This window comes from Diospyros lotus, chromosome 15 (genome assembly GCF_014633365.1).
Source record: "Diospyros lotus cultivar Yz01 chromosome 15, ASM1463336v1, whole genome shotgun sequence".
NCBI classification, from domain to species: Eukaryota; Viridiplantae; Streptophyta; class Magnoliopsida; order Ericales; family Ebenaceae; genus Diospyros; species Diospyros lotus.
This window is the reverse complement of record NC_068352.1, coordinates 33,446,187-33,459,482: the sequence shown is the minus strand read 5'-3', so window position 1 is coordinate 33,459,482 and position 13,296 is coordinate 33,446,187. Positions and strand designations below refer to the sequence as shown.

General features: G+C 36.7%; 2 protein-coding genes across 2 annotated transcripts; both read right to left on the bottom strand.

Annotated features, from left to right (window-relative positions):
- Positions 1-2,381: 2,381 nt before the first annotated feature.
- Positions 2,382-3,392, bottom strand: LOC127791409 (ethylene-responsive transcription factor 4). The gene has a single exon (XM_052321276.1). It carries the CDS (start codon positions 3,274-3,276, stop codon positions 2,617-2,619), a length of 660 nt encoding a protein of 219 aa, XP_052177236.1. The 5' UTR covers positions 3,277-3,392; the 3' UTR covers positions 2,382-2,616.
- A 5,821-nt stretch (positions 3,393-9,213) lies between these two features.
- LOC127791406 (30S ribosomal protein S20, chloroplastic) lies at positions 9,214-12,975 on the bottom strand. Its single transcript, XM_052321273.1, has 3 exons — positions 12,706-12,975; positions 12,418-12,593; positions 9,214-9,592 (listed from the first exon to the last, which is right to left on the bottom strand). Exons 1-3 carry the CDS (start codon positions 12,851-12,853, stop codon positions 9,365-9,367), a joined length of 552 nt encoding a protein of 183 aa, XP_052177233.1. The 5' UTR covers positions 12,854-12,975; the 3' UTR covers positions 9,214-9,364.
- Between the last annotated feature and the right edge of the window lie 321 nt (positions 12,976-13,296).

Here is a 13,296-nt window from a genome sequence, read left to right as displayed (position 1 = left end):
TAGGTTTTGTAGCGTTTGATTAACCAATTTTTTTATGAAAAATATTTTTTCACTTTTACTGGAATTCATTTTTCCGGGGTTGAAATAGATTTTCCAAGCAAGGAGATGGAGCGATTTGACAAAGGTAGAGGAGAAAAATAGTGGTTGAATGAGAGGGTGAGCGAGAGAAAGGGCGATCGAATTAGAGGCAATGGCTGAGGGGACAACAACAATGGCGACAAGGGGAAGATCAAGAAGAAAAAAAAAAGAAAAGAATATGGCATTTTCCCGATAATCGATCCGTTGAAGGTTGAGCTTTTGATAGAGCAAGGCACGTCTCTGGTTCTCACAAGCGACGTCAAGACCGATCTCGTCCTTGTCTACGTCGTAAATGGCTTCTGTATCGTCGATGCCGGCAATCTGGTAAAGTACATGGAGGGTTCTACGTCTATCTTTGTACCAATCCTCTCTGTCTCTGATTTTTCCTGTTTGTTATTCAAGGGAACCAATTTCAATCTTGATTGATTTTATGGTTTATTATATTCGAGGGTCACATGGATGCTTTTCATTTCCCTCTGTGTTTGATTGTTGGGAAAATGAATGAAAATATTCAAGGGAACATATAGTTGAATGTTTCAAATGCTAAGAACTTCCATTGATCTAGGGCTGGGGAGTTTACTCTATAATTTTCTTCAACTAATCTTGGATGAACAACAAAATGAATATTTGTGTATGTACATTTGTGTATAAACGACAGAATGAATTTGGTTGAAGAAGGCAATAACAGCTCTTTCAACCTAAATTTGTGTGTATGTATATTTGGTTTTTTAAATATTTTGTGTAATATATTTGATTTATTTTTAGATAATTTATAGATAGAAAATTAAGCTAATTAAACGCCTTCAATTGATATTTTCCTTAAAATTTAATTGTAGGTAATTTAATTCTCTACAATTAATTTTCTTTCCATCAAAATTTCACCCTTGTAATCAAATGCACCCTTATACTTTGATTTTTTTTTCTTGTGGTAATTTAAATTTTTTATTATTTTAATTATATCACTAAATCTATATTTTTTGAGTCAATTTAATCCTTATACTTTGACATGAACAAAATTTAATATGTATTTTGTCATCTCATTTTATCTTTTTTTACACGTAAAAATATATAAGTTAAATTGATTCAAAAATATAAATATATGTGTATAATTAAAATAACGAAAAATTTGAATTATCACATAAAATAATATATAGTGAGATGACAAATAATATATACTATAGAGGTTTTGTAATTTTTTTTGTTAATATATATTTATTTATAATAAATAAATAATATATGGATATAAATAATAAATAATTCAAATAAATGAGGCAAGGGGGAGATTTTCCAAAAAGGTGGACGGTGGAGTGACACGTGACGACACGAGGAATCCCGACATTGCGTAACTCGTCAACACGCCGTGGTCCACTCCCATCCCAATACATCGCCGCCGGGCAGTGACTGTGTCCTTTCCCCTAAAATAAATAAAAAAAACTTTACCCCAAAACTTGCTATGATTTATATATAATTTATTTATTTTTAATATTCCAAATTTTAGTAATTCAAACTTAATTTTTTAAATGTACAATTATAAATATAAGATTTTAACTTTAACATAAAATTATAAAAAAAAATATTTTTTTTAAGACAACAAATATAATTGAATATTACCAGAATAAATTATTTGAGTCAAATAATTAAATTTGCTTGAATCAAAATCAAAATCTCTAACCGTCCAGATTGAATCATAAATTAAAGATTTAATTGTACATATGACAAAATCGTAATATTTTTTATTTATAATATATTTATATAAAGATATAAATTTAAAAAAATAAAAAAAGAGGAGAATAAGCTGCGTGATGGGAGTGGTATTAGGAAAAGGGTGGGGTTGTGTTTGAGTTAATAAGAGTTAAAAGTAGTGGTAGTTGTTGTTGTCCGGGGCAGGGGCAGGGGCAGGGGGCAGCTTTAAGCCGTCAGATGAGGAAATCGCCGAGATTCGTGTACCACATGACAAGCATGACGCGAATCTCAAGGCCCGCTTCTGATCCGACAGTGTTTACAAGAAATGGTCTATGCCCTCTCATCATGAGGCAGCCTTAAGGCTTTTATCTTTTGCATAGACTCGGTGCGGGGTCCGTACGCCCCCCGTGGGCCCATCCCCTGCTATCGTACGCTCGCTCGTGCGCAGTACGCCCACGCCCACCACCTCCACCATCACCACAATTACTGCTACTGTTTCCTCCGTTTGCGTTTCCGAATGATGCTTTTGCGATAGTAAAAACAAATTCAAATTTGATAACTCATCGCAACCAAAACATGGAGATCTTAGATCTCAACCAAACATCTCAGAAATTCTAGGGTTTCTCGGAAGCAAAAAACGAGAGGTTGGTCTCTCGATCGGTTTTTATGTATATTTACATCAATATATATATATGTCTTAGCTACATACGACAACGACTCAGCACATCAATTCACTGGTGAGGCTGCTATTTCCCTGAATTAGAAGCGAAAAAGATTAAGAAACGAAAAGGAAAGGATTAGAAGAATTTTTTTTTTTTTTTTGTTTTTATTTGCCCTGCGTTTCCTGCGCGATCTTCAGGCTGCCTCCGGAGGGGGAGGGAGGTTGAGGTCGAGATTCAGGACTTGGTTCGACGGAGTACGGTCGGAGTCGGGGTTGTCAACGACGGAGGAGGAGTCGGATTCGCTCGGGCCGGCACCGGCGACGGCGGGGTGAAGAGCGGCGGCCTTGCGATCGAACCTGTACATGTTGAGATGATTGTTTATGGCATCAGTCCGTGGGATGGCGTCGAAGAAAAAGATAGGACGCGCCGCGGGGTAAACCGCCGGGAAGTGCGCACGGACGCCGAGGTGAGCGCGATTGAGATCCAGCGCCGGCGGAGGAAGAGCGACGGCAGCGATCGACGGCGAGAAACTCGCCGATTCGACGGTGCTGCCCTGGCTTGGGCTGCGAGCGGCGGTCTTGCTGTTTTTAGCGGCGGCGAGGAGTTCGGCGGGGCTGGGGAAATTGGTCTTGGCCTTGGCCCCGCGAAACTCCCTCGCCGCCGCATCGTAAGCACGCGCCGCTTCTTCGGCGGTATCGAACGTTCCTAGCCAGACGCGGCTCTTCTTGGCAGGATCTCTGATCTCCGCGGCGTATCTGCCCCATGGCCTTTTCCTCACGCCTCTGTAGCGACCCTCCCTGGCTCCTCCCCCTCCGCCGCTGCCGCCGTCGGTAGGTTTGTCTCTCGGCGCCATCCGCAAGTGCTTCCGCCGCTTTCAGCTCTGCCTGTAAACAAAAGAAAATAGAGGAAACATAAGGATTTGAAGAAAGGCTTTGGGAAACAACGGATTTTATAGGGCGCAGTGGAATTGAAGCGACAAGAAGCCACGCTCCATTGCCGGCGATTCTACTTTAAGCGCGCCGTGAGAATTTAGCTCCCCCACGCCAGCCAATAACAAACTTCCACGTAGCAATCCAAAAGGGCCAAACACTCCATTATCGACGCTAATAGAGAAAAAAAGCTCCCATAATCCTAACTAATAAACGCACATCATCACATCAGTTATCGCTAACAATTTCTGTTTCTGTTTTCTTTATAGCATTTAACTAAATAAATAAATATAGAAAATTTTTAAAAAGCCTTTAATCTCTAAAATCTCCCTCTAATTATTACTCTGTAGCTAAATTTATGATATTATCTTTTCTTTTTTTTTATGTTTTGACTTTTAGAATTTTTTTTATCATGAATTAAACACGTTTGATTTGTTTAACTTATATATGTCGGTACGAATCTTTCTATCAAGAGATTGATAATGACAATCACTTTTCAAGACTTATAATATTATTTGAATTTATTAGTTGTTAGAGACAACATTGTACTTTGACAATATTTTTTAAAAATTAATGACTTACACAAGGATCGTTACTTACGAGTCTTGTGATATCGTTTGAATTTATTGGTTATTAAAAAAATGTCATAATCTAATACAATTCTATAACTGCTAGCAATTTGCATAAGGAATATCATTTTTTTAACATTGTTAGAGTCTATTTATTGTTAGAAAGAATTGAAAACTGGCATAACCCTTCAATAATCGACAATTTGATAGGGGTATAGATTCATTTTAGGAAAAATTTGGCTTGGTAAAGTTATTATTAAATTTTAATTTAATTTCATCCCATAATAATAATAATAATAATAATAATAATAATATATTCTATCATACAATCAAACATTACATTTAAGTTTTAATATAATGAAAGTCACCTTTTAAAAATAAGTTTTTATTTAAATTTTTGTTCACACGATACAATGTAAACTTTGTTAATAAAAATTAAGTGGAATCATATTATTATTATTATTATTATTATTATGTGAGGAGAAGGAGCACGTGCGAGAGAGTGTGGAATAAAGGGCAAGTGGAAACGCGAGTGGGAAAAGATTGGCGTGGGTCAGCGAGGGGTTTGACTGAGGCTCGATCGCAGTTTGCAGAGAAGCGCAATAATTACGCCGAGGAGAGTGTGAGGGAAGCGGGGTGACGTGTCGACGCGTTGGGCGTCAGGACACGCGGACGAGGCGGCGGCCCCCGGCAAGCGGTCAGATACATGGCTGCCCCTGCCCCTCTCGGTTTCCATTTCGGTTTCCATCCTCTCCCTCCTTATTATTATTCTTATATCCGTTGCATGCGGCGTCATCCCCTAACGGCGGTTAAGAAGACGGCGGGGGCCCCACCACTGACAAGAATGAGCGGCCCACGGATGTTTCCAGAAACGGCAAAAGGTTTTCCCTGACGGCGAAGGGAGCCCAGCCTAGCCGGCCAGCCAACCCAAGACGATCAGGTCGTTCACGGAAGCCACGTTTGGGAATTCTGACGCGCACCGCTCGCTCTGTTGTCTGTGACGTGGTGCCGCCGTCCCGACACGCGTCCTCGGTCGACGGCGTCACATGAAATCGCACTGCTCCCATTCGCTGAGCTGGCGGGATACCGCCAGACTTTACATCCTTTTTTATGTCATGCTTATGTACATGTCGCCCACGTTGCCGCCATGTAATCCATCCATGCAGTGATGATCTCAGCACCGGATTCTGTGCACCCAACGACAACTTCTTTTCTCCATAAATAAATACCAAATAAAGGGGTAAATTTGGTATTTCATTTAATTAAATTTATATATACCGTATATTTATTAATAATTAATAAAAGTGTTTAAATATTAAAAATAAAATACATTAACTACACATTCACAAAATCTAAATTTATTTTGTGTTTTCATATAATGTATTGGTTGGTCATAAATGTATTATATTTTACATAAATTTTATCAACTAACAAGAATGTTTTTTTAGATAAAAATGGGATACAAAAATTACATATTATCTAATGATATAATGCATTTATTACACTTTTAATCAATCCCCTTATATTTTGCTAAGGGGTGCTCTTAAGGCACTAAGTAAGATATATTTAATGTATTTTATTTTTATTATTTAAATAATTTTATTACTTAATAATAAGTACATATATATTTTGAAATATTTTATCTACTAATAGAAGTATTCAGATGGTAAAAATAAAATATATTAAATATACCTTAACAAAAATATTATAATCATAATTTCACCAGTTATCACATTTTTCTTAATAAACCAAAAATATTATAATCATAAAATTTTGTTACATGTGAAAAAACATAAAAAAAAATTATTTGTGCATAATTGTTGTAAAATGATGTATTATTAGTCAAGTAAATTACGCTTACCACCCATAAAATTTTAATTACAATATATACCCTTCCCGTTTTAAAAAAAATTACATCAACCTCACGTCGACGATACCCTTATAACAAAAATCTAAAAGTATGAGGTAATTTGATACGATTTTTAAATTATAGGAATCATCGGTGAGATTTTTGAAATGTGGGGTACTTTTATGTATTTATGCTAAACTCGAAGGGACTCAAAGGAGGTATTAGTATGGTGGTGTGGGATCGTGTGTGTGAAACTGAAGACCTAACTAAGCAGGACCACAAAGGAAAGGAAAGGCGGATGAGCATGCTTTTCAGATTCTAATAACAAGTGAACGTGACTGTTTGTTTCCATGGGGAAATGCAAGACTTCAATTGAAGTAAGGCCAAATACATATTTTATCATTTGTATTTGTACTTTGTCTTTTTTCGTATAGATAGTTGTTAATTACGAAATGGGATAACAAATGTCATATATAATATGAAAAATATTTTAAATGTTTATTATTTTTAACGTATTTATTAAACTTATCTAGTAACTCTTAAAAAAAAAAATCACGTGACTTTTTATCTTGATTTTTTTAGATATGCTTATTTTTTTTTTTTTAAGATAAGCATATTTTAGTCCTTATAGATAAAATAAAAAAATTATGCTTGTGTTCTTTAGTATATTTCAAAAAATTTAACAAATAATTTGATCAAAATCTTAAAATACTTCTCAGCCTTATCTTGACTATTCCATATTTCGATCCAAAAAACATTCCAACCTTATTTTGATACTCTTTTATCTTATTCATTTTAACAAACACTACCTTAGACACTTGAACTTTTTATTGTTTCAATTACACGCCTGAACTATATAATTTTAAGGCAATTGCACATCTTGTCATAATTGAACCCAAATTACCCTCATGCGCATGCAAACCGACCATCATCTCTGCTACAATTTCTTTCTCCAATGGGCAACAATGAGATAGGTCCAAGCCATCGAGAGGCAACATGCAAAGGTGTCGACGACAAGGTAGCAAGTGCAGGCCGTCATTGGTCGGGGAAGACAAAAGGCAAACATGCAAAGTAGTCGGCCACAAAAAGAAGAAATTGTGGTGAAAATGATGGTCGATTTGTATGCATATAAAGGGCAATTTGGATATTTTAGCGTGCATTCATTGCACGCGTTAGATCAACTGTGACAAGGTGCGCAATTGACTTAAGATTGTATAGTTTAGCAGTGTAATTGAAATAATAAAAAATTTAAATGTTTAAATGAAAAAAATATAAAATATGTATTTGACCAAGAAAGTGGCTCATTTTCTAGTTTCCATTTCAGGGTCATCAGCGTTAGAAGCACCTGAATCTTGATGTTTGCACTACAGTATCAAACCATTGCTTCTACTGTAGACAAGGAGCCTCTCCAAGTTCAGGGCATTACTCCAGAAGCTATCAAGCACCCGTGCAAGATCGGACCAATGGAAAAGGAAGCGACGGGCGGCACTGCAATCTAGACAACTGTTGAATAATAACCGCTAAGAGAAGCTGACAGAATGGACCAATGGAAAAGGAACCGACAGGGGACACTGCAATCGAGACAACTGTTGAATAATAACCGCTAAGAGAAGTTTGACAGAATGTGTGTAGTGGGAAGGATAAGGCTTCAACTGTCGACGATATTGATAAAAATGAGTAGATTGGCCGAATGGCACTAGCCAATGGCTGATGAAGGCCAGCACGATACGAGATACTGACAGCTGCACGATGAACACTCAACCAAACCCGATAAGCTAGACCATCGAATAGTAGTAAACAGACCTCCAATCATTTTACAGGGTAATGCTTCAAATTGTCAACAGTAATAAATGAAAATGAGTTAAATGTTCAAATAGCGGTAGCTAATGGTTGACGGAGGCCAGCAAGTTATAAGATACTGAGAGCTACGCGACAAATGGTCAACCAAACCCGGCAAAGCTAGACTATCAACATTAATAAATAAAGTTCCAACTGTTTTAGAGGGTGGCACTTCGAATTGTCAATGGTATTTGATGAAAAAAAATGAGTAGATTGGCTGAACAGCAGTAGCCAATGGTTGATGAAGGCCAGTAAGTTACAAGATACTGAGAGCTAGAATATCAACAATAATAAACAAACTTCCAACCGTTTTAGAGGGTAACGCTTTAAATTGTCGATCGTATTAATGACAATAAGTAGATTGGTCGAATAAAACCAGCCAATGATCAATGAAGACCAGTAAGTTACGCGATACTAAATGACAAACGGTCAACCAAGCCTGACAAGCTAGGCCATCGACAGTATTAAACAGACTTCCAACTGTTTCCATAGAATCGAGGACACTTAAATACAAATAATACAAACAACTTAAAAAGATAGTCTAAACAAAAAGGACAATGAATAACTAAAACCATACAACAACAATGCTAGTGTTACAATAATCTAAACAATCCGAGTGTTAGTTCTCAAGGGTGGCTCAAGTGGTGACCAACAACTTATGACAAACATGAGGTTGTGGATTCAAACTTTTCCGAGCCCCTTGGTGTGGACATTTCTAGTTGTTACCTATATATCCCCCAAAAAATCCAAGTGCTACAACAATACAAACAATAAATAAGTAAAATTACAACAAGAAAATAGAATTATTTTGGCTACAGTCAATAGTTTTTAGTTATACTTAGGGCCGTGGTTACGGATAAAATTTTCATGATCGTAATTGTAACCATAACTGTAACTGCCAGTTTTTTTAATTTTGTAATTGTAACCGTAAGCGCATCCATTTCTCTTGTTTTTTAACCGTGTCTGATTTTTCTCTTGGATCAACCTGACCACGCTCATCCCTAGTCTTACAGCTGGTATCAATGAGCTTTTGATTGAGTGGGACAGAATGGTGGCTGCTGTTTGCCAAATGCCAGCCAGGACGTAGAGTTACAAGGAAGCGTGTGAAAGTTCCTTAGGTAATTTTAGATAGGATGAAGAGACTTGGAGGCAAAGACAACAAGTGATGCCTAGGATTTGCTCTTGAGGTCGTTTATGGATTGGGATTTATTGAGAAAAAGTGAGGTCGGAATGGACTGGTACCCAATCAACCATATTACACAATTATGAGTGATGGGGCATGCTTAGAGATGGTGGCAGTTTTACTCCTGACTAGATATGGCTATGTGATACAGAACCCAAAAGAGGAGAAGAACAAACTCAAAACAATCAATCAGAAACTCAATATTAATATTAATTCAACTATCAAAAGCTGCCAAAGAATGCATCTCAGAGGGGTTTATATGGGTACCTAGTCCCACTCTAATAAGGATTAGGACTCTAATGAAACCCAAATAATAACCAAAGGATTAAATAAGAGAAATAATTAATGCTAATTCCTATATTTATGCCTAGAGTAATATTTCTCAAAATATTTGCTTCTATATTCTCCATCACTATGTTACTAGAGAGCAAAGAATGGGAAATAGATCAAATAGATTGGAAACATTACATTGCATATATAAGAGCATTAACAACAGCGGTTTATAAGAAAACTGGAAAAATGGTTCATAGTACGGCTCCTTTCAAGAGACATGTAAGATGGAAAAGATCAACCTAGGCAGTGACAGGTGAAGGACTATACCAGCCATGGTGAATTTCAACTGCCTTCTTTCTTCTTGCAAGCCTAGACTTCCTCCTTGCTCCTGTGTTCCTGTGCAACGTTCCCACTTTCACTGCCTTGTCAATAACTGAATAGGCATCTGCAATCAGAGTCTCAATTGGAAGCACTTCTTCAGGTTGTGCATTGGGTTTTTTCCTGAGGACATCCAGTGCTTCCAAGACCTGAAAAAGAAGAAGCAGTAGAACCACAAGCCACTCAATATGTCATTCAACTTATGAACAACCTTTTCCTCTCCTATTCCAAAAACATATTATATAGAAAGGATTTATCCCTTTAGTGCTCATTGACATAAAAAGGAAAAAGAAAATCCACTAGAATTGGCAAGAAAAGAAATAAAAAAACCCCATGTTGAGGGAAACTACAAAAATGAAGAAAAAGAAAGAAAATTTTGTTCATTCTGGTCTTTTCCTGTTCAACCTCTGAATAAACTAATTCTCTTCATTCAGATCAACAGGGAACCTCTCTAATTTCCAGTAACACCCCATTTTATAAATAGTTTCAATCTTTTTTGTCCATCCATGTTCACACTCATTAAAACGATCCTGTATTCCCCTGCAGGGAAAAAATCATCAATAGGTACAGAAAGCAACGACATTGCCCCACAGTTAGTTGATATATCAATTTTCCATAAGTTTGGCTTACAGAGATTCGAGCCGTTTGGTGGCTATGGGATAACTTCCCCCCAGCCAACCCAGCGCCATGCACACACACATGCACAGACATTTAATTTCTTCACGGATAATGATAATTCCATCGACCAAGTGTGCCAGATTCATCAAGTCAACAGGTGTATTTATCAGTGTCCTTTCTTCATTACCTGCCCTTTCTATTGCCTAAACTATGATGCAGTACTATTATTACATTACGAAATTCCTTACTACTTTTACTAATTTCCCTACTCCAATAGCTCAAAGAAGTAGAGATGGCAGTTTTTATCCGATCTGATGGATATCTAACAAACCTGGTCCCCTTGGGACGAGTATCAACAGGAAAAAAAATACTTGCATGGGTACGGGTACAGAGCCTTTGACTCATACGGAACCTGCATGTATTAAATAATTCATCTATATATATATATATATTGTTTTGTTTACCTTAATATTGATTAATTATGCAAGAAAGATCACATCCAAGCAGTTTACCTAATCCAACACTAGTTCTTGGCTACTGGTTATGTCCACACATACTCTCACTGGACAACTGGTACTTGGGATCTAACTTAGCCAAATAAAAAATGTCAATTCAACAACACTAACCTTAATAAGCCCAAATTTTAATTGAGAATTTAAGATAAGAAATGAATAAATATAATTTTTTAATTTAAATTTAATGAGTAAGGGGTATCTGATGGATATTTGTTACCCAATGGAAGAAGGATGGAGAACAGAATATATTATCTGATGGATACAGATAAGGGTGAAAGGGGATAAGGGCACAGGTATGGAGGAAGGTGCATCCTGTCCATTGCCATTCCTAATGAGAAGTATATCTCAGCCCCTTAAACTACAAAATTGGAAAATTAAAGCAGATATCGAAGCATCTTAATACTAGGAGAATTACTTCTTCCCTCTATTATGGCGTAAAGAGAGCTGCACCACTGTAATTTTTATTGCAACTGCTATTTAGCCATTATTCAAAGCAATCCATCCATGAACAGTTCAAGTTTTGCAAGTACTGTATAGCAATGATCAACTGGTGCCACATATTTGTCAAAAATGTGCCATAAGATAGAAATAATCTTCAATAAAGGAAAAGTTGAGAAAGACCAAAGAAAATTTAATGGGAAAGCCTTAAACATGACATGGATATAATGGCCTTGTAAAGAACAATAGCCATATAACCAACCCCACCTAGTGGACTCAACGATTGTGATTGCAGTTGTAGAGTTAAAAAAAAAAAACAGAGAGTTATAAGATATAAATAATCTTCAATAGAGGAAAAGTTGAGAAAGACAAAAGAAAATTTAATGGGAAAGCCTTAAACATGACATGGATATAATGGCCTTCAAAAAAAAAAAAAAAAAGAGTTTGCCAACAATTTCTACAAGCAAATCAAAGCTTAAAAGGACATGTTGTGGAGTAAAAATTGTTGCGATTGCATTGCCATGATGTTCAATTCAATGCAGAATTTGCTAATCATCAGATCAGCTGACAGGTAAGAAGGTACAAAGACCTTAACAGCCTACAAAATAATTGATCTGGATCAAAATGAATGCAAATTCATGACATCAACAACAGACTATTTATAAAAAAAAAGAAAAGAAAAAAAAACAGTATAAAGCTGAAACAACAGTTGGGAGTTTCGCAACAAAATAATGAAAATACATCAATCCTATGTTAAATAACTCCTCAAATTCAAATATGATAAATATGGAGTCACTCAAATAAAACCCAATTTAAAATGAATAAGGGTTAGGAGAAGTAATCCCATTAGAGTTTTCGCCTATAAATAGGCTCCCTAGTTTAGTTGTTGATTGATCTTACCAATAACATGTGACATGATGTAATCAGATTACTGTTGTTGTATGTCTAGAGTGTGTGCTGTAGCCAAATAAACAAAGTCCCCATAGTATGTGTGAAGAGTAATATAGAGGACTAATGGGGGAGATTTCCAATTTCATGCAAAAATTGTGTAATGGGAGGATTTTGTAGTTTTTTCATACAAAACTATAGATTGGATGGATTATCACATTATTATGGAATTGAGGATGAAATAAACAAAAAGTCCCCATAGTATGTGTGAAGAGTAATCTAGAGGTGTAATGGGGATGATTCCCAATTTCATGTAAAAACTATATAATGGGAGGATTTTGTAGTTTCATCATGCAACTATAGATTGGGAGGATTATCCCAATATAATGGAATAGGTGAACGTAGGCATTGAGTCATTAAAGTTTCTGGATTCTACTCTCTCTTGAATTCTGTACGTGGGCGGTCGAAATCAAAAGAAGCAAACCTAAAACAAAGATAAAAGGGGAGGGAGTAACCTTCTTCATCCGAGTCCTGATCTCGGACTTGTGTGCTTTGTTGTAGACGCGCCTCTTCTCCGCCTGGCGAGCTCGCTTCGCAGCCGAATCCGCCTTCTTACTCGGAGTGGCCTCGCAGACGATGGAGTCACGGCGACCCGGCGGCCTCATAACAACAGGGCTTATTGACAACAATCCTGAAAACAAAAACCCCAAGCACTATTAGGATCTGGGATTTTAAATAGATGGCAAAATGCAAATCCAGAGAGGGAGGGAGGGAGGGAGAGATGGGTTTGCAATGGAGAAAACCTTTTGGGAACCCATTTTGAGAGGCGCTGAAGCTGAAGCTCAGAGATGTTGCCGCAGTGGCTTTAGGCTGAACTGATGAAGGGACGCAGCTCAGGGATAGGGCTTTGAGTTTGGATGGGAGAGCAAAGCAATGTGTAGCAGTAGCCATCTCTCCCCCCCTCTCTCTGTCTCTCTCTACAAGAATTCAATTTCCCAAAAGCAAAGAACTTTGGAAGAAGAGCTGGGAGAAGTTATGGTAGTTTTAAACCCTCGCTCTCTATCTTATCCATACAACCAGAGAGAGTTGTACAGACATAAACAGCAAAATGGATTTTACATTAACATCAACATCTCCATCTCAATTCATAAAATAGATTGTGTATTATGCAACTGACAAATAATTCTTTTTTTACTGAATCAGATATTATAAATTAATAAATAAGATAATTAACAAACTAAAAAATTCATATAATATCGAGTTAAATTAATAATTGATATGTTTCTTATAAGATTAATTTTCATCTATGCTCAAATTATGTTATTTTCATCAGGGTATGCTCTCTGTTGGTTATCGAATATTTGCTGTATTTTTTTTTTTAAATTATATGTGAC

What these genes read in the sequence shown, in the direction of transcription:
- LOC127791409 (XM_052321276.1), bottom strand. Translation starts at nt 3,276, where the DNA reads ATGGCGCCGAGAGACAAACCTACCGACGGCGGCAGCGGCGGAGGGGGA.
- LOC127791406 (XM_052321273.1), bottom strand. Translation starts at nt 12,853, where the DNA reads ATGGCTACTGCTACACATTGCTTTGCTCTCCCATCCAAACTCAAAGCC. An exon ending in TCAAAATGGGTTCCCAAAAG is followed by an intron (nt 12,594 to 12,705) that starts GTTTTCTCCATT and finishes TTTTGTTTTCAG; the next exon opens with GATTGTTGTCAATAAGCCCT. An exon ending in TCAGGACTCGGATGAAGAAG is followed by an intron (nt 9,593 to 12,417) that starts GTTACTCCCTCC and finishes CTTCTTTTTCAG; the next exon opens with GTCTTGGAAGCACTGGATGT.